General features: G+C 43.0%; 1 protein-coding gene across 1 annotated transcript in view; it reads right to left on the minus strand.

Moving 5' to 3' along the window:
• Positions 1–22,651, minus strand: part of LOC145418457 (uncharacterized) — a 149,901-nt gene that overhangs the window by 25,901 nt on the left and 101,349 nt on the right. Inside the window, exons 7-8 of the mRNA XM_080286874.1 lie at positions 14,836–14,879; positions 13,366–13,504 (exon numbers count right to left, since the gene is read on the minus strand). Coding sequence (XP_080143000.1) covers positions 13,366–13,504; positions 14,836–14,879 — 183 coding nt within the window. The remainder of the gene's footprint in view (positions 1–13,365; positions 13,505–14,835; positions 14,880–22,651) is intronic.

Here is a 22,651-nt window from a genome sequence, read left to right on the forward strand (position 1 = left end):
AGTCAGACATGAAAGCCGTGAGATCACTTCCTTGTCGCTTGGTGGAAGACGCAGCTCCCTCCCCCAAATTTAGCTAACGGTAAAAAAAAAAAAAACTAAGAGAAACTCGTGAGCTCAGACTTCCCCTTCAGCACTTTCTCTCCGGACACCCCAACACGCTCAGGCCGGAATCACAAACTTACCATGGAATTCTCGACGCAGCTGCAAGAATTCCTACTAGGGACAAACTTACGATGAAATTCTTACAAGGGGCAAACTTACAATGAAATTCCTACAAGGGACAAACTTACGATGAAATTCCTACAAGGGATAAACTTACGATGAAATTCCTTCCAGGGATAAGCTTACAACGAAATCCTGTCGTAGCTACATGTAATCTTGCAACGATTTTCCTGTCGTACCTACAGGCAAACTTACAATGAAATTCCATTTTTAACTAGGGGCAAACTTACAATGAAACGCCGAGAACTCCAGTCACGAGCTATCGACGAAGCGTCCCTCGGTATGCCTCAGCCAAGCCTTGCGCACGGAAATGCCATACAAACTCCATGATTTTGCTGTCCTAGTCAGTTTATTGTCCCTTCATACTGTATCACTGACAAAAGTTAGGTCGAATTCCGTCGAGGGATTCTCGAGATATCGTGCCCACAAAGATTTTTTTCTACAGTGTGTATGGATGAAGGAACCAAAGGCCTGAAGCCCGCAAGATTATTCCCCCCCCCCAAAAAAAAAAAGCCAAATTCAAGAAAAGCTGACCAAACCAGTTCATCATATCATACTGCATCACTGACAAAAGTTTGGTGGAAAGCCGTCGATGAGTTCGGGAGATATCGCGCTCACAATAGTGTTAAGGCCCTCTCCCACTTCGGCGTAAATAGGCACGATGAAGCCACGATGAAAATCGTGGCCGAAGTCGGTGATGTGTCGACGATTCTGACCAAGAATCGTGGTGTCGGCGTAATACCGGCGACACCAGTACAACAAAACGCCGAAACCTCGGCGGAGTATACGATATAAAGGCCCTCTCCCACTTCGGCATAAATAGGCACGATGAAGCCACGATGAAAATCGTGGCCGAAGTCGGTGATGTGTCGACGATTCTGACGAAGAATCGTGGTGTCGGCGTAATACCGGCGACACCAGTACAACAAAACGCCGAAACCTCGGCGGAGTATACGATATAACCGGCGACTAGTAGCCGACATATCACCGATATGTCGGTGTAATGCACAAGCATTATTCTAAATTCAAATTTTAACGGTTCTTTTTTATGGTGACTCAACGGCGATAAAGGTACATCGGCGGCGTGCTGTCGACGATGTATCGTCGATGTGTCGGCGAATGCATCGCACACACCTCGCAGACAAAACGCTGAGGCCATCGCAGGTGCCTCGCCGTCATCGGCGTATTTAAGGCGATTAATCGACGTTCATCCGCGAAATGTCGGCGATATATCACCGACATTCATAAGATGAAATATTACTGTCGCACAACCCGGTACGTATCGTACGGTTTACGTAGGCTATGTCGTATTAACCTCACCGATGCATCGCCGATAAGGCCCTCTCCCACTTCGGCGAAAGTGTGGAAGATAAAGTCACGATGTGTCAAAAATCCCTAATCGTGGGTATTCGTCATCAAAATCTTGTCCATTCGTGGCATGGCGCCGATACGTCGCACGAGGTGGAAATTTGTCGTGGGGGACCACGACGTTTTCATGCTGCATGAAAACGTCGTGGCCCTCCACGATTTTGTAAAATTTCGCAGATTAGTCGTAAACAACAAGGCAACGCCTCGGCGACGTCGGCGATTACCCGGTGTATAAACCGCGTATGATCGCCGACATCGGCGAGGCATCGGCGGTGAAAAAAAACGTTGAGATGTCATACGGTCATACGGCGAAGCATCGGCAATGTATCGGCGATGCATCGGTGAGGTTAATATGACATAGCCTACGTAAACCGTACGATATGTACCAGGTTGTGCGACAGTAATATTTCATCTTATGAATGTCGGTGATATATCGCCGACATTTCGCGGATGAACCGTCGATTAATCGCCTTAAATACGCTAATGACGGCGAGGCACCTGCGATGGCCTCGGCATTTTGTCTGCGAGGTGCGTGCGATGCATTCGCCGACACATCGACGATACATCGTCGACAGCACGCCGCCGTTGTACCTTTATCGCCATTGAGTCGCCATAAAAAAAAACCGTTAAAATTTGAATTTAGAATAATGCTTGTGCATTACGCTGACATATCAGCGATATGTCGGCTACTAGTCGCCAGTTATATCGTATACTCAGCCGAGGTTTCGGCGTTTTGTCGTACTGGTGTCGCCAGTATTACGCCGACACCACGATTCTTGGTCAGAATCGTCGACACATCACCGACTTCAGCCACGATTTTCATTGTGGCTTCATCGTGCCTATTTATGCCGAAGTGGGAGAGGGCATATACATTGCCGACGCTTCGCTGTATGACCGTATGACATCTCAACGGTTTTTTTCACCCCCGACGCCTCGCCGATGTCGGCGATCATACGCGGTTTATACGCAGGGTAATCGCTGACGTCGCCGAGGCATCGCCTTGTTGTCAATGACTAATCTGCGAAATTTTACAAAATCGTGGAAGGCCACGACGTTTTCATGCAGCATGAAAACGTCGTGGCCCCCCACGACAAATTTCCACCTCGTGCGACGTATCGGCGCCATGCCACGAAGGGACAAGTTTTTGATCACGAATACCCACGATTAGGGATTTTTGACACATCGTGACTTTATCTTCCACACTTTCGCCGAAGTGGGAGCGGGCCTTAACTGGCGACTAGTAGCCGACATATCGCCGATATGTCGGCGTAATGCACAAGCATTATTCTAAATTCAAATTTTAATGTTTTTTTTTTTATGGCGACTCAACGGCGATAAAGGTACATCGGCGGCGTGCTGTCGACGATGTATCGTCGATGTGTCGGCGAATGCATCGCACGCACCTCGCAGACAAAACGCCGAGGCCATCGCAGGTGCCTCGCCGTCATCAGTGTATTTAAGGCGATTAATCGACGGTTCATCCGCGAAATGTCGGCGATATATCACTGACATTCATAAGATGAAATATTACTGTCGCACAACCTGGTACATATCGTACGGTTTACGTAGGCTATGTCGTATTAACCTCACCGATGCATCGCCGATACATTGCTGACGCTTCGCCGTATGACCGTATGACATCTCAACGTTTTTTTTCACCGCCGACGCCTCGCCGATGTCGGCGATCATACGCGGTTTATACGCCGGGTAATCGCCGACGTAGCCGAGGCGTCGCCTTGTTGTTTACGACTAATCTGCGAAATTTTACAAAACCGTGGAGGGTCACGACGTTTTCATGCAGCATGAAAACGTCATGGTCCCCCACGACAAATTTCCACCTCGTGCGACGTATCGGCGCCATGCCACGAATGGACAAGATTTTGATGACGAATACCCACGATTAGGGATTTTTGACACATCGTGACTTTATCTTCCACACTTTCGCAGAAGTGGGAGAGGGCCTTTATGAACACAAGGACCCATGCACGCACGAACGCACGCATGGACGGATAGACCAATCACTTAATGCCTCCTTCACCGTCAGCAGGCGGAGGCATATTAATAACCGTACACAAGAAATAGAAAGCAATTTTAATAGTAATTATTCATCTATATTCGAAGTAAGACACCTGCTGGCGACATTGGGCATCGCATCTTCCGAAGAAGTAGTAAAAAGATGGATAATACCCTGCTAAACATAATGTAGTACGAATTTTCGGTCTGCGTCAAGCCATCATCAGGTACATAAGTTGTCCTACAATATCAGCATGACTAACAAATAAAATAACCAAGGACTTTCGTCAGAATACAGTAAATTAATTCAGATACATCCCTCCATCATGTTACAAAGCTCAATGAGAAATAGCAGGATCCTCTCAGAATAGACCCAAGTAACTTACTCAGCCCCTAACTGAAACAGTAAAATCTTCGAGCACTTAACTCAAAACCCCCCAAATGAAGCAACTAAACCAAATCAACCTATATGTTCGAACTAAGATTCAATTATGCATTATTATCTACATCAGTTTCAGATCTAAACTTTTCTGTTAATAATTTCTCTCCTAGTACTGCATCATTTAAACTGTTGAATTGAGACTTTTATGCATGGTCGCGGAGAGAGAAGACGTGTTTTCATCTACTCTCTCCTCTAGTTTTCAGGGCTGCCTCACCGGCATTAGTTTTTTTTTTTTTCACCCTTCTGGTGACTCTTAGGATTAGCTAGTACTAATTTTCCTCCCTACCCTTGCTAGAGATATAGTAAGTGTCTATATCTATTTCCTAAGATTACCTTTGCTTACTCGCCCATGGAGGGTCCCCCCCACTGATCGCTCTGGGGTGTGAATTAACACGGTCGGGCCTCCCTGGAGTGGTTTGAGAGGGCAATCTTAGCCATAGGTGTGTGGTCCCCGGTTGTTTGTCCCTTGTTCGTTTTTCCTCCTCCTTCCCACTTCCCCCGTTAGGGGGAAGTGGTCCCTATGGCGGACAACCCTACTGCCTCCCCCCCCTCAGGGGGGGAGGTAGTCCTGACCAACTCCCGACTGCTGCACGGACGGACAGCCCCCAGACTGAACGGCCCCAGACACGTACCCACCTTGACATAAATGTAAATAATGCCGAGTTTGTACAGATTCATGCGGTTGGTTCCACTCCCCTGTCCAGCCTCAATCCCTTCATCATCAAGAAGGTGATTGATGGGTGTGCAGGTGAGGTGGAACAAGTTAAAAAACTTGCAAGTGGAGATCTCTTGGTAAAGACAATCAATTCTGCCCAGGTAAAGGACTTGCTGAAACTGAGGAAGTTCCACAGTTACGATGTCCAGACGACGATCCCACACTCCATGAATTCCTGCAAGGGTGTTATCACCTGCAGGGATCTGGTGCCTATGGAAGAGGAAGAAATCGTACAGGAACTTGCTCAGCAAGATGTAATAGAGGCCAGGTTTATTACAAGATTTTCGGAAGGTATAAGGACAAAGACCGCAACAGTTGTTTTGACTTTTGGAAAAGTATCTCTTCCAGCCAATGTGAAAGTTGGATACGAAATTTTCAATGTCAGACCATACATCCCGAACCCCCTTCGTTGTGCAAAATGTCAGATATATGGACACCATGAAAAGGCTTGTCGGTCTTCTAACCTAGTATGTGGCAAGTGTTCGGCTGTAGGCCATTCTGCTGACCACTGTACATCAGAGAATGAATGTTGCTTTCACTGCCAGGGCGCTCACCCCACTTCCTCTCGGGTTTGTCCCAAGTGGAAGGAGGAGAAAGAGGTCTGCACAGTGAAGGCAACTGAGGGCATATCCTTTTACGATGCTAGGAAGAAGGTGAAGGAGTTTCATGCAACTCCCAAACCTAATGTCTCCTATGCATCGGCGGTTGTGTCCCGTCCTGTGATGTGCACGGTGGAGACACAGACTGACCTTACATTCACTCCTCATGCCCCACGCCATACCTCTCAGCCTAAGCCTCCTTTACGTTCCAACTCTCTGACAGACATCCCAATTGCCACTTCATACTCTCAGGCTGCCGCTGCTCCTTCGCAGTCAGTGCGGTCAAAACAGAAGCCTGACAAGTCAGATAAAATTAACTTGACCACCCTCACCAAACAGTCACGTCCTCATGTCCTTCCCGCTCCTGGTCCAGCGAGGGAGAGAAAGAATAGCTCTTCCTCGGTGGATTCTGGGAGCCTTGTTATTGATGAGAATATGGAGATCTCCACGAGTAAGCACCGGGAAAGGTCCCCCGGTAGCCACTCGCCTGGTGGCGGCGGCATAAAAAAACTAAACACACTGGCCCCCCTCGTAAATCTTAAACCGCCGCATTCACTATACTACAGTGGAATTGTAGAGGTATTGGGAATAAGTTACAAAATATAGCAATCTTGCTTTCTATACACAGGCCAGACGTTGTTTGCTTACAGGAGACGCGCCTGGAGGATCGTCCTGATCCTCCACAGTTCAAACACTACCACCCGTATAGAAGATATGAAGGTCACGGAGTTGCCATTTACACACACAAATCACACCCACAAACGGAAGTGATTCTAAATTCTACTCTGGAAGCTGTCGATTGCAGAGTAAAATTTAATAACACGTATCTGTCTATTTGCTCTCTGTACTGTCCTCCACATGGCCCCATTGATAGTGATGCTTTAAATTCACTAGTGGAACATCTGTCTGGAAATAAGTTAGTGTTGGGCGATTTTAACGCCCATCACTATCAATGGGGTAGCTTGAGGATTGATGGTCGTGGGGAGCAAGTAGCCGACCTAATACTACAGTCCAACCTCTGTCTTCTGAACGATGGTAGAGCGACTCGTGTAGATGATCGTACTGGTAACTTTTCGGCCATTGACTTATCTTTGGCCTCCCCTGGTATACATCAAGATCTCTCATGGGACCCCTACGACGACTCCTTGGGAAGTGATCATTTACCCATCTGTCTTTCTTATACACGCGACATCATTTCGGACCCTCCACCTCCAAAATTTAACTATAAGAAAGCAGATTGGGGATCCTTCTCAAGGATCGCCAATTTAGATATATCTGGGGAGACCATAGATGTTAAGGTCGAAAATATAACTACTTCCATATTACATGCAGCTGAGGCTGCTATTCCCAAGACTTCTACAGTTCATGCAAAGCATAGAGCACATTGGTGGACTCCGGATTGCCGACAAGCTTTAAGAAAACGCAATAGGAGATACAGGATTTTTGATAGTCAGCCCACTGAGGAAAATTTTATTGCATACAAACAGGCACGGGCTGAGGCAAGGAGAATAATAAGAAGGGCTAAACGTGACTCCTGGCGGTCCTTTGTGTCCACGGTGACTCGTACAACACCATTACATAAAGTCTGGTCCACTATAAGATTATTAAATAATAAACGCCCATACTTCCCTGTCACAACCTTGCAGGTGAATAACACCACCTATGACGAGCCCGTGGACGTTGCTAACATCCTCGCCAGGAGTTTTTCTCATGTAAGTAGCTCAGCCAATTATGACCCGCGTTTCCAACATCATAAACGCACGGCTGAGCTACGGATATTAGACTTTGCCACAGAAGACGTAGACTCCCCGTACAACCAAGAGTTTAGGCTAGATGAACTGCTCCTTGCCCTTAAATCCTGTAAAGACACCAGCCCTGGACCAGACACCATCACGTACGGTATGATCCAGCATCTTAATCAGGACAACCTGATTAAGATGTTAGCATTGTACAATGAGATTTGGGCGTCTCGAACGTTCCCAAACTCATGGCACTTTGCGCACGTCATACCGATACCCAAAGAGGCTGGTCGTCTTATGAATCCCACTTCATTTCGTCCTATTGTGTTGACTTCTTGTCTATGTAAGGTCATGGAACGTATGGTTAACAATAGGCTTCTTTTTGTTTTAGAGTCGAAGAATTTGTTAAATGATCAACAATGTGGCTTCCGTAAATACAGAAGTTCACTAGATCATTTAATGAATTTGGAGCATTGTATTGCAGAGGCATTTGCCAATAAAGAATTCATGATAGGGGTGTTCCTGGACATCCATAAAGCCTATGACATGACCTGGCGACACGGTATATTAATGAAGCTCTATGCTTATGGTTTAAGAGGAAATTTGCCTGTTTTTATTTCAAATTTCTTAAGGGACAGAACTTTCTCTGTCAAATTGCCCCGTAACGTAACATCGGATATATTTATCCAGGAAAACGGGGTGCCACAGGGAAGTGTGCTTAGTCCTACTTTATTTAGTATTATGATCAATGATATTCTGTCATCAGCTCCCATCCCGAGGAATCTTAAATACTCACTCTACGCTGACGATTGTGCAATATGGCACTCTTCCCGTAATGCACAATTTTCGGCTGGGCGGATTCAAGCAGCCATTGACTCCGTCCACCAATGGGCCTTGCAGTGGGGATTTAAGTTTTCCGTACGTAAGTGTGCCGCTATAGTTTTCACTAATCGTAACGTACCTAATTTGTGCTTAACTTTGGATAATCAGGCGGTACCTTTTCAAAATTCTGTAAAATTTTTAGGAATACATTTTGATCGTAGAATGAATTTTAAACTTCACGTTAATACTTTGCTTGCTCGTTGTGATAAACCGTTAAATGTCCTCAAGTACCTAGCGGGTACTACCTGGGGTGCCGACAGAAAATCTTTATTAATGGTGTATAAGTCCCTTATTCGATCAAAGCTAGACTATGGCGCACAGGTGTATGGCTCGGCATCTGATGCCACGCTGAAAGGATTGGATGTGTTACAGAATAAATGCTTGCGAATGTGTCTTGGAGCTGTCTGGTGTACCCGTGTGGCTCGTATGGAAGTGGAGGCGAATGTGCCTCCCCTCCGTATTCGCCGTGACCACCTGGCCTTGTCCTACGGCATAAGGACGTTAAGAAAAGGTAATATCGGCAATGTGGCCTGTACCCCCCTGCGTCAATACCACCACCTTCTACGGGGGGTGCGTCGGCCACTTGCCGCTCGCCTCCACTTACTGACTCAGGAGCTTGATGTGGATCCCAGCGACTGTGACAAGTTGGTGCTTAAAAATATAGCGCCTTGGGAGCCACCCGGCTTTACAGTCGATGTTACATGGCTCCCAGCACCAAAGGCCAAGGCGCCGGAGGCAGAGGTCCACCACTTGTTTCGTAACATCATTGTTCGTCACTTGGGGTCCCATCAATTGTACACCGACGGCTCCAAGTCGAGTGAATGTGTGGGTGCAAGTGTGTGGTCGACTGAATGTGCCCTCAGGTATCGGTTGCCGACTCATACATCTGTGTTTACTTCAGAACTTTTTGCTATTGACAAAGCCATAGACTATGCTCTCAATTCTAGACATGACTCATTTGTCATATTTTCAGATTCAAAATCAGCCCTTCAGGCAATTGCATCCTGCACTACGGACTCTCACGAGATCCAGGGCCGCATCGTTAATAAGTTGCATTCATGCAACAAGTCATTCACGCTGATCTGGGTGCCTGGTCATTGTCGTATCTACGGCAATGAGCAGGCTGACTTACTTGCAAAGTCGGCTGTAGAGCTCGAGGAGACTTGGGACGTTCCTCGTGATCTACGGTCGAGTCTATCTCTCGGAAAGAAATCAATAAATCTTCTGTGGCAAGGTCAGTGGACCAGACTAAATATTCCAACTTGTAAGCCGTACCTGGGCGACTGGGACACTGCCAACCGTCCCAGTCGCCTAGAAGAAAAAGTGTTGGCACGGTTACGGCTTAATGCCACCATTGTAACCCACATAAAACCATATATGGAAAGACGCTTCCCACCGCACTGTGACATCTGTAATGCGGTGTTATCTATTAGTCATATCATCCTGCGCTGTCGGCGATTTATTCGTGAACGCGCTTCACTTATAAATTACTGCGGCGCAGTAGACGTCCCCTTCACCCTTTCCACCATCCTGGGTGATGGGGACATTGTTATGACTGATAAATTGATGGCTTTCTTGAGAGAGACCGGACTGATCAGAGTGATGTGACTTATTTACTGCGTGGTTATGGTTTTTATGAACAGTAAATGTGTATATATTGTAATATTAATTAGGGTTGACAGTTGACATATTTTAAATAGTTCCTCCTCCCACCGATCTATTTCTAATATAGATGTCCCCTACATTAAGCCAAGTTCCTCGCCTGACAGTCACCAGATGATGAGTGCAAGTGTGCAATATAGGAAGGTATTGGGCACTTGCAGTCGATGGTGGTCTGCTGGGCGAGGTTCTTCACTTTTTGTACAAATTATGTAAATACATTATATTATCTTGCTTAAGTTGTTCTAATTAGGGACGACAGCTGACGTATATGGAAATGTTCCTGACTCGTCTGGTGCCCTTTCATATATTGATGTCCCCTATATTAGGTTGTGCCTCGACTGACAGTCACCAGGTGATGAGTGCAGGTATGTAATGTAGAAAGGCATTACATATCTGCAGTCGATGATGTTCTGTTAGTCGAGGTATTTTTACCATTAGTGTAGGTCTAGCTATTTGTCTCTGTAGGATTTAGTATAGGTTAGCGATTTGTCTGTTAGGTGATTAGTTTTAGGGTCTTTAGATTAGTTTGTCTTTATATTATAAGGTATTAAAAATATAAAACCAAGAAAAAATTAAAAAAATAAAAATACAAAAAAAATAAATAAGATTAAAATTATTATATATATATGTACGTTTGCATGAAAATGTGTCTGTATGTATGCATGGAAGTGTGTGTGTGTGTGTGTGTGTGTGTGTGTGTGTGTGTGTGTGTGTATGTATATATATATGTTTGTATATATATATATATATATATATATATATATATATATATATATATATATATATATATATGTATATATAGATATAGATAGATAGATAGATAGATATATATATACATGGCCTTAATAACCAGGGGCTTCGGCCCCAATGGTTGATAGGCCGGAAAAAAAAAAAAAAAAAAAAAGTTGAATTGTGGTTACATGGGAACAAAAGATACTATTCTCACAATATGATTATCTCTTATGGTGTACGTGAGACACTCGACTCAGCTTTTTTTTTTTTTTATTGAGGCGAAGATGCACTTGACAGGCTGGTAAAGACTGGCTGAATGCAACATGTCTGAAAACTTATTTACTAACCCAAATTTCTCCCTCAGATATATGTTATGTCAAATAATAATACTAACAAGTTAAAAAATTTTGAAGTAATGTTGCATTCAGCCACTCACCACCAACCTGCCCAGTGCATCTTCGCCTCGATAAAAAAAAAAACTAAGTATAGTGTTTGCATGTACTGAAGCCTAGGAGGAGACACTTTCCTCACCACACCACCTCCATACCTCCTGTGGTTAGTTGGGAATTGAGGATACTGTTCACAAAATATGGTGTTCTGGTATGGGGTTAGTATGCAGTGTTCGCGGAATTGTTCAAAGCCATTTTTTTAAAGTTCTACCTACTCCTTGCTCTCTCTCTCTCTCTCTCTCTCTCTCTCTCTCTCTCTCTCTCTCTCTCTCTCTCTCTCTCTCTCTCATACCCCATAGTACGTACCAGTCCCATTATGATTACATTACCCATGGAATCGATTACGACTGTCGTTACTTAAGAAGATAACATTTAAAATTTCAACCACAGATCGTTGGGATAAATTACGATTTTGATTCGAAAGGTTAGTATTCGATTACAAATACAAATTACATTAACGAAAGAAGACGTTATTACCTTACCAAAGAGAAGTTTTAGTGGCTGAAATGTGATCTGAATATTAAGCATAAAAAGAAGTAAAATTTTGTACAGGCTTTCAGTCTATAAATGCAACAAATTACGTGGAAGGGAATAGTTTACTCATCACCCGCCTCCAGTCAGCCACTCTTCCCAGTACAAATTATATCGAGAGGTCGCCAGGTTTACTTTCATAAATCGCTGGATTATTCAGAAATTAAGAATAAACCTGAATATCTTAGAATATCCTCAAAATAATACCAAAGTTACAAACTTATAACTTTGTTCAATGCGAAAGTGTAAAAGGCGCAACATTTACAAACCTACATTATCTTACTGGCAAGCGTCCGGACCTTTTCTTTTTCTTCCGGTACACTTAGTCACCCAGTCATATTGGCAACGTCCGAGCGAGTTCAGCGAGTAATGAATCAGCATGTCTTGCCTTTGCTGGGGAGCAGATGAGACATTTCGGCTAACTAAACCATAAAATTTTATAGTAAACAAACTTATACTTAACTAACTTAGGCCGAACCTAACATTAACTTGGCATAATACCCTACTTTGCGTGGGGGGATGACGAAGGGGCGACGTTGCTGAGTCTCTTCTTGAGGCACTCGATCCGACGTGCCAACATGACTGGATGACCAAACATGCCAGGAAAAAAAATTGCAATTGGGCCCAGCAGCGTAACTGAACGTGCTCAGTTCTCTTACCCAATTCTCCCTTCGTCTGCAGATTTTTCTTGAGCACATTTTATGTAATCATTAAATAATTAAGTACACTCACAGTCTTAGTATAGGCCTAATGCTTTGCCTCCCAAAATTTAAGTTTTTCTGTGGCGAGCATTAAGTTGTGCTTCATAGCTAGCAATTCATCACAATGTATTCATGATTACGATTACTTTTGCAGTGAAATCGATTACGATTATGATATATTTAGCTGGGAAGACAATGGAATCGATTACGGTTACGATTCTTTAAGAATGTGACTAGACTCCATGGATTACGATTCCTGATTAGGACTACGGCATGTCTGGTACATGCATCACCCTAGTTCGTAATCACTGCTTTCTCCACCCTCTTTGGCAGTTCACCTGTTTTGCCCTTCCCTATGTCCAGTCCTTGTTGTGGTATTTACAGTTTCTTGGTGGCTGTGCTTAACGTTACATAAAATAATACTACGAAATATAACATTATGAAATAATTATAGGCATTGTTGACATTCGATGCTTTTGCATAAATTATCATTCCTTTGCCTTCCCTCTCGTACCTCTTACTGTTGAATAGAATAACATTCCTATAGCTTTCCTCACCTGCCTTCTTGCCTTTGCATTGATTAACTCTGTAATAGATTACATCGTCTACCTCTTGCCTTTGTATAACTTAATTTCCCCCTTACTTTTCTTACTTACTTTCTTGCCTTTCTGTAAATTAAGTTTCCTATAACCTACCTCACCTACCTTCTTGCTTTTGTTAAGAACTGTCGTATGCTTTACCTCACCTATTCTCCTCTCTCACATGATCACCTAGAGCTATCTTTGATGGGGTCTCACCTACCTTAAGAATACATTTTTCAGATCAATACATGAACCTCGGTTTCTTCTTTTAATTATTACTGTTACTGGAATAGTACATTTAAAGATTTTTACTCCCTCTGTTTTGCCCAGAACACGATTACAAAATTGTAAGATAAATGTATTTTTGCTTAGGGCTCATGAACCCTGCATTCTAAAGTCTTTGGCTTCTACCTCGTGGTCAGTCGCTTTCTTGCCCTCGACCTCGTGGTTTTCTAAAAGCTTCGGCCTCGGCTGTGAGGCCGAAGACCTCAGTCCCATGCATGGTTCTTATCTGACAATGATCCCTAACCTTTCTAGCGCAGTTGATGGCCAAGTGCAGTCATATTTGATGTCAATTGGACTGGTAGCCAAGGCGCCATTTTCGTACTTCATAAATGTGATCAAACTTCACGCAGCCACGACATACATCATTACTTACTGTTGTGGAAGTGGCTCTGTTCTATCAAGTAAAAAGAGACCTACTGTAAACATAACCATTCAGGATCTTACCTGAATGAGAATGATTTGCAGACGTAGCTTCGTGCCCGCTCACACACCTGCTCACACTCACGAATGTTGTGCACGTCGTAGGAATCTCGAACAATACGGCCATCTATCCTCGCTTCCTTCTCCACTAGCCGGAAGCACTCTGAAATGTATTGTTATTTTAATTAATATTCCAAGGCTCCTATGACTCACTCTCAGCTGAATAAAATCGACTGGGGACATTGCTCATATCTTCCTAGTTCCCGATAATGTTGCTCTCTATCCTCGCTTCCTTCTTCACCAGCGGGAAACATTGTGGAATATGTGACTCTAAAATGATGTGGGCTTAGCATGATGGGAGAATCACGGACTCATGAGGACCCACGAAGAATTATTTGTTAACTAAAGATGATGTACGTCTACCGATTGCTCAAAGGGCATTGTGGCAGGTAACGACTATCGGGTTAAGACCTGAGGAGAGGCGGGATCTTTTACCTCCATCTCCATCAGAAAAGAAATAAGGCTTTGAAGTAACCACTTCCCTCTAGTGATGCAGTTTATATATTATTCTTACTACATTTCAGACTATTCCATTCAACTTAAGGGAAGATTTTTATACCTAGAGAGTTAAATCTCCGACCATCAGCACACATTTTGCAGTAGGAGGCCTTAGTAATGTAATTAATATTATCCGGATTGCTCTTAAGTAGCGTAGAAGAATGGGTAAGCACTTTGTACGTTCATTATACATATTGGTGACAGTTTCCTGGTCTATATGAAGAAACTATATAAGCATGACTGTTAAACGGCTCAAGTCTCTGTGCTGGGGAATGACCAAGAACGACCCGCCGTCCAATAAGGGTGGAGGGGAGTGTGCACCCTCCACCTTGACTACATCAGGGTCTTCTCTCCTGGATTGATTGCACAGTTGTGGTCAGGAATATCGCTTCACTTCTAAGACGAACAATTATGAAACTCTTCCACATTATCCTAAAAAATTACTGGATTCCGAAGAGCGCATCACAAGGTTTCCAAAGTTATTGTTCGCTCTCCGTTTTTTATCGCACTGAAGTGGATCTATATTAGTGTCCGCAGTGGTATACGGTGTAGGTGGGATGCAAAGTAGGTGCCTGTCAATATATATATATATATATATATATATATATATATATATATATCCCAGCGAACTCATACATACAGTGGAGAGCACTCTCCTACAAGGGCAACGTAATTTCCAAACCACTCTTCATAAAGGGTTAGGTTTTCTCATCACTGATTAGGGTTTCGCAAAATGTGTGTTCCAGATTCAAAATCTATAATACGTCCGAATCGGTCCAAAAAGTTAATCGATTGTTCCTTGGGACATGGGCTATCTACCCACCAAATTTGGTCCATATCTCTCTTTTAGTTCTTGGGTAATCCTGCTAACAGACAGACTAACAAACAAACAAGGATGAAAACATACACTCCTTGTCGAAGAGAATTATTACTCACCGTCCCTGCCAGATCCCCCACCGGAGCCGCCACCACCACCGCCGCTGAAACAAAAGAGAGAGAAAAGGGAAATCAATATACTTTTTACATGATACGCTCCAGAATGTCATATCACAAGAAAAAATTCACCGACAGCCGCCCTGCCAGTGCTGGTCTGCATTCCTTATTTCTCATTTTTTTCTGAAAGTCAAAATGTATCTTTCTTTCTCATTTTCCCCTCACTTTTGTTGTGCAGTTTATATTACAATCTATCTATCTATCTATTGCCAGACACCTTAATCCCGTACGGGGTGGCCACAAACAATTGGCCTCCATGTCGCCCTGTCCCCCGCCATTTCACGTCCCTGCTCTCAGCTCACACACCCCCTCTCTCATATACCTCTTCACTCCATCTTTCCATCTCATATTACAGTCATTTTTTATAAATATTTCGTGTGATACCTTCCATCACCACAACCAGCAGGAAAGTGTCACCGAATTTTTGATCGTGCAAGTATGGTCAAGGACAAAAGTGCACCTAATATATCACCTCGTCTTCTTTTCACCTTCCTTTGCTGGCTAAAATTCCAAAGCTGAGAGAGGCTTCGTGTGTATATCCAGCTACAGGTAATCTCTTTGCTATGATGCGTAAGGGAGGAAAATGACGGATATCTTAATTCTGAAGTAGCCGCAGTGCAATAGTGGGCTAATTTATGTCCTAGGTTCACATTGTCGTCAAGTAAGGAAGCTCCCTAACACCTCTTTCTTAGTGATTTATTGTTGGATATGGTTGGTTAATATCCTTTTGTACGTTATTCATGCAGAGTTTAGTGATATTGGAAGGTGACACGAAGGACAGTAAGATGTATTGAGCAAATTAATTCGCTTAGAAATAGGTGTTAGGGAGCTTCCTTAACCGATGAGAATTCCGTCCCTAGACTACACTCTTATGAGCCACAATTTCTGATCACAGTCTGGCTGGAGGGAATTCGTACTCTTTCTTAACTCCTCCACTCCTATGACTTTTTCCGAATTTCTTTTTGTCACCACCAGAAGATTTTATCCAGCTCTGAGTGAAAACTTTTGGGACGGAAGGGGATACACACAGCCTTGGTTTCACTACTAAGATCCTTCCTAAGTAGACAGCAAGAATATGAATAAGGTAAAAAATACATTCTCAGCTTGGCAGGCGATGGCGTCGATAGACTGTGAAAACCAAGGCCGTATTCTTGATGGCATAGGAGGATTCGTAGCACCCTTTACTTAACGATTTATCTTACATATTTCACCTTGATATTCTCTTGTATATATCATTTTAGTATCATTTGTATTAGTAAAATACAAGGGAATGTTGACCTGCAATGTGCAAAGTAAAGTACATCTTAACAATGTCTTGTATGATACATGTATACTTTAACGTCAACAAGATTTATGTCATGGAAATGAGGGAAGATACAGACTACTGATTTGTTAAGTGCAGAGCAAAGCGGTAAAAAGGACTTGTTCCGAAATCTATGAGGAAAAATCTTGGCTACTGCTTCTCTCCAGTCAGATGTAGAGGTACACGCGAAAAAAAAAAAAAAAAAAAAAAAGGATCGGTGCACACTTGGTCCGCAACAATTTGACGCCACGGATGATGGACTCTGGAAATGTTTGATGATTTTTCCTCGTTGTTGTCAAACATGCCTCTATAAGTACTAGTATGTCATAGATAGGTTTCTCATGACAGTTTATGGTTGATATTTTTACTGGATGCATATTCTGATGACAATTTTCCAAGTACTACTCAAGCTATATTGATCACTTCGGATATCATCGCATCCCTCCCGCGCGATACTTTTTTTTTTTTTTTACCGTGTGTACAGTTGCAGACAGTTATATCGCTCTTTTTTTTTTTTTTTTATCGAACGACTATGAAACATTTACGCATTATTTTGAAAAATTTGCTGATCTTGGAAGACTGCATTACTGGGTTTCGTATGTTAGTGTTCGTTTTCTCGTTATTTATCGTACTGATGTGTAGCGTTACCTATGTCCACTGCTGTACAGGTGGAAACAGAATACTAAATTTGGTTTGCTTTCATCAGAGGGAACTGGGCTCTCAAAGCTTGAATATTTAGTCGAGGTTGTGTGAAATTTGATGAGTCCTAGTTACGAGGTAGGAGTCTCCTTGGTTACTTGTCAAACTTATCCTCCAGTCTGTCTAAATCCGGCCATTAACTGGACTGAAAGAGGTTAGGGATCTTTGTCAGACGGGATTAAAAGTACTATAACTGCTAGATATATACTACATAATTACCGACGGTACTTAGTCAAAGCTAATTTATACATCTCGACTACACAAAGGTAATTAAGGGAGATAAACTCTATGGGCTTACGACTGAAGGCGGGGTGACTCTGCGACCTTGTAAAAGACAGAATGTGAACGAGTGTTAAAAGGCAAGTGTTAGGTTAATTGGGTAAGGATGAGACTAAATAGCTAGTTGCTAATAATGCATATGGATGAGACTGTGACAGCCACAGAGGAGAGGAATGATTTTTGAGGGAATAAATCTCTTCACTTACAGGACGTATTTTCATTTCGCTCTTGCCACCTTCGAACGATTTTATTCAACTTACGGACGAGTTTTGGAATTAGAGACGATATTGTGGTAACCTCTTAACAAAAAGGGATCCATCACCAGTTCAATGTAAATTCTGGTGCTTCCAAAAATACTTTGAAAAATCCATTATCGGACTGAAAGGGTTAAGAATGCGTGTGAGAAATTTCGAGGAGAAAGGACGTGTACTTCTGGTAAGGGGAATGAATGTAAAGGCATCAGAGAAAGTAACAGAACACTACAGGATTCCTGGAGTAGATGAGGAAAGTGAACTGCGTATTGAGGTGTTTTCTGGAAGAGGTTGTTAACTGGATACACATAATTTAGAAATAACACATCTATAAACATACATGAATAGAAGGAAATTTAGGACACTGGGCTCTGATGGACTATACTTTGATTATCAGAGGTGGGAAGGAAACTTTGGCCGATTTCAGTACGTTAAAGAGGTCAGCAGATGGGACACTTGACCTTTCTGGGTGAAGCAGTAAAAATGATGGAAAGCGATTGGCAATAGGAAGGACGTGGATGGGGACGAAATGGTGGATGGGTGATCTTTCGAACGATATGTGTATGGTGAGACACCGAGAGAAAATGAGAGTAGTACAGGGTGAGAGGCACTGGATTAAGAGGTGTGGGAGATGAATGTAAAGAGTTCAAGGCAGCTGTGGTTAAGAGTGATAGGGAGGGGTGTGGTATGAGAAAAGCTTGTGGAGGAATGAGGGAAGGTAGGAAATGATGGAATGATATCACTAGAGGTCTGGGGTGGAATTTTTAAACATATTTACGCTCGATTTCTTTCCGTAACAGACTTTTTGTTTTTCAAGGAGAACTAAAGACGCGGGAAACTTTGCATTCATTTTCCCTCGTCTTTCCCATCAAACAAGTATGTAAACCTGCCCTAGTCTGCAATTAGCACCGATTTTTTGTTTTGTTTTTTTAAGGAGGAAAGAACATGGAAAGACTGCACAGTCCTTCCCTTACTCTCTCTGAGAATACATATCACAATTACGATAGGGAATTCATATTAAGTGTGTTTATGAATCTGGCCCTGGTTAAAAGATATAGGCAGTATACTGTAGAGGGAGTATCGGCACGGGAGGAGTACACGAGAGTAAGGAGAATACATGAGGGAATGGCAAAAAGTCACGAGAAAATGCTGTATTAAAAAAAAAAAAAAAAAAAAAAAAAGGGTGAAAACTATCAGTGAATTTCACGGAGAGTTAATGAGTTGTTCTGGAATGAAGTAAATAGTGTGAGGAAAACGAGATATGGGTGGAAGAGACAGCATGAGGGGGGAATGAAATGGTTACCGATTCTCATTAGGTGAAAAAGATATGGATTAAGTATTTCGAAAAACCTTTACATGTAAATGGTTACAGAGTGACAATGATGACAGTGGTTGATATCAATAGGTTATAAGGTGTGAGAGGATAGGAAATGAATAGAAACTAAGTACCAAACATGAAGAGTTATGGTACAGATATGATGGATGGCATTGTAACAAAATTGCCTCAAGAATGGAGTGAGATAATAATGTGGAATTTCTAGTCACTCGTCAAGGTTGCTTAGATCAAGAATGAGGTAGCTGAAGAAAGGAAGAATGTGTGTATTGTTCCACTGTATAAAAGACACAGGGGGGGGGAGGCAAAAAAGAAGCTGAAATTGTAGACTATAGTCAACCTAGTGGTGGTGCAGAGAGTAGTACGAGTACAACATACAGAACACCGGTTTAGAGGAGAATAAGAGGACCTAGGTGTGGTAAAAAGGGTGGGGATTAGGCTTTTACTTCAAAACATGTATGATAAGTAGTTACAGATACGAAAGGTCTGTAATGAGTGGAACTGTGAAGAGCCCTTTTTCATATTAGAAAGGGCATGTGTGAAAATGAACAAGAAATAGTGAATGGTTTAATGTATAGGCGAGGTTGTGTCAGGGATACATTGTGTCTCAATGGCTCTTCAGTCTGTTCATGAACGGGCTGGAGAAGGAAGCCTATGTAGAGGCATCAGAGAGAGGGGAGATGCCACAAGGAAAGGATCAGGCTAGGTAACAAATCAGCAACGATGCAACTAGGGTTGCTGACTCAGAACTTGTTTCAGCAGGTGGTTCCTGAGTTTTGAAGAGTCGGCGAGAGTAGAAAACATAACAAATTCTATATATATATTGTAACGGAACAGAGAAAGATAATGTACACTCTAAGTGAGAATACTAAGAGTCACTACTGTCCCGTAAAGTTCCAGGTTCAAAACAAAAGAGTTAGGTAAAATTACAAGTTAAAGTTTAATGCACAAACTAACAACAAAACATTCAGAACTCATAAGGATAATGTAATGGCAAATAAACAGGTTAAATATATGGTTAACTGCAATAGCCTCTATTAACACGAAATTAGCAAGAGTAAATTTATCTAAGTCAGCCCTGATGAAATGAGATACCAGATAATACTCAGTGAATGCCAGGTAAATTATTACAGATACAAACTATTATCAAAAATGACTGACAAAGAACCCTACATAAACTACAAACTTCACTAGGCCTACAAATTAAACTTATGCTATACAGTACAAGAAAAAATGCAACAACAGTTATACTCAAATTACACACAGCTGCTAGATGGTTGGAGACTTCTTGAGCACTCACAATAATAATATCTGTACAGGGGAGGACAGAGATGTGAACAAAATGAGGAGCAGATCTAAGTGGCCATGATGCAGAGACTGAGCTCATTATATAGGGGCCAGCAGAGCTTGATACAACTTGTAATAAGGACGCGCAAATGAAGCCATGGGGACAAAGAGATGACAATCCCGCAAAGTATAACAGAGATGTCGACTTACTCTACTATAACGGTAGAAGGGGGGAACTGAGGCAGAACACGCTCGTGATCAAACATGCAGCATACTGTGCGTTAAAATTACACAAAGGATGATGAAATCATAGGCTATGTAACACCTCCCCACAAAGAAAAAAGAAATTTACAAGGGAAATTTCTTATTACTCTAAAACAATCTGTACATGGCATTACAGAACATGCAAATGTCTTTCCTAATGTTACAAAACATGAGATCTCCCTAGCACGTTCAGTCATAGGTACTTGCCAGTATCCCTTTAACAAATCAAACTTACTTATGTACCTAGCCTTTCCGATCTTGTCTATGCAATCTTCCACGCGAGGGAGAGGGTAAGTGTCTGTTTTAGTTATCTGATTAACACGTCTGTAGTCAATGCAAAGCCTCTGTGACCCACCTGGCTTAGGGACTAGAGTGACAGGAGAACTCCACTCGCTCTGACAGGGCTCAATCATCTTGTGGTCCAACAGGTAGCCAAGCTCCTTCTGGATGAGAGGAACTTTCACTGGGTTCACACGGTAAGGAGGCAGTTTAATTGGCTTTGCGTCTCCAACATCGACACCATGCATCAACACAGTGGTTCTTCCTGGAGTGGCACGGAACACTTGCGGGTACTCCTGCAGTAATGCCGAAAACTCCTGCCTTTCCTTGGGTGGTAGATGAGAAAGCTTAGTCTGGAGATCATTCATGATATCAGGATTCTTCCCCAAACTATCACTCAGGCTCATACTGCATGGGAGAGCTTCACTTGCAGACTCGGGTGGAACAGCTACAGTGCAGACTGGATTATTTTCGTCCCGCCTGTGATATAACTTTAGCATGTTGATGTGACATAGTTGCTTCCTCTTTCTACGATCTGGTGTGGCGATGACATAGCTGACATCACTGAGTTTCTTCTCCACGAAATAAGGGCCACTAAACTTGGCTTGAAGAGGTTGCCCATGAACTGGTAGCAGAATCAAAACCTGATCTCCTGGCTGAAAGTGGCGTAACCTGGACTTCTTATCATACCAAGTCTTCATCTTCTCCTGAGCAGCTCCTAAATTCTCTCTCGCCAGCTGTAAAGCAGTGGACAGCCGTTCTTTGAAATTCATCACATACTCCAGCAGGTTGACGTCATCTTCCTCCGACAGCCAGCATTCCTTGAGTAGCTTAAGGGGTCCTCTTACTTCATGGCCAAACAGTAGTTCAAAAGGTGAGAAGCCCAGTGATTCATTTGGAGATTCTCTTGCAGCAAACACAACGAATGGAAGACCTTTATCCCAGTCTTTCTGATGTTCCAAACAGTATTTCTTGAGCATCGATTTGAGTGTTTGATGATATCTCTCCAACGCTCCTTGGGTCTGGGGATGGTAAGCTGAAGACGTGATCTGGGTGATGCCCAACTCTTTCAGAGACTGTTTGAAAACGTTTGACATGAAATTACTTCCCCGGTCTGACTGTACCTCCGTGGGCAGACCAAACTTTGTGAAGAACCCTAGCATTTCCTTAACCACGTTCTTTGCTGAGATATTTCTAAGTGGAATGACTTCAGGATAACGAGTAGCCATATCAATCATGGTCAACACATAAGAAAATCCTGAAGAAGTCTTAGGAAGAGGGCCCACAATATCCACCAACACACGGGTGAAAGGCGCCTCAAAAGGAGGAATGGGAACTAGAGGTGCAACCTTTTCGGTCTGATTACACTTCCCCACAACTTGACAGGTGTGACAAGACTTACAATACCAGGAAACATCCCTGAAGATACCTGGCCAGTAGAAGTGTTTCAAAATGCGTGCCACAGTCTTCCTCACTCCAAGGTGTCCTGCCAAACTGGAATCATGAGCCACTCTAATGATATCCTGCCTACAAACACGAGGGATGACAACTTGATGTACAACCTCCCATTCACAGTCGGCTGATGCTGTTGGGGGTCTCCACTTCCTCATAAGTACTCCTGACTTTACATAATAACAAGTAGAAGCACCGGCTGACTCTTCTTCACTGTAAGCAGAGTTAGCTAGACCTTTCAACTCAGGGTCAGCAACCTGCAACTCAACCAACTCTTGACGAGACAAATTATCAACACTACGGGGTACTGCCTCATCTGGTGAGTGGTCCAAATTAGCAAGAAAAATGTCAGCTAGGATAACATCATCATCATCATTATCCTCTAAATCACCAGTAACTTTAGACTTAGCCCTAGTGACAGCACATGCAGGGAACACATCAGGGACATCACAATCCTGGGACGCAGCCACTGGCTCACTAGACAACTGAGGAGCTGGACACACTTGACTTCCACCAATATCATTTCCAAGTAAGAAAGTTACACCTGACATTGGGAGTGTCTCAACCAACCCAACCATAACAGAACCATTAACAAAACCAGACTCTAAATTC

Source organism: Coenobita brevimanus, chromosome 114 (genome assembly GCF_032717465.1).
Source record: "Coenobita brevimanus isolate Jiangsu-jjx chromosome 114, ASM3271746v2, whole genome shotgun sequence".
In the NCBI taxonomy this organism is placed as follows: Eukaryota; Metazoa; Arthropoda; class Malacostraca; order Decapoda; family Coenobitidae; genus Coenobita; species Coenobita brevimanus.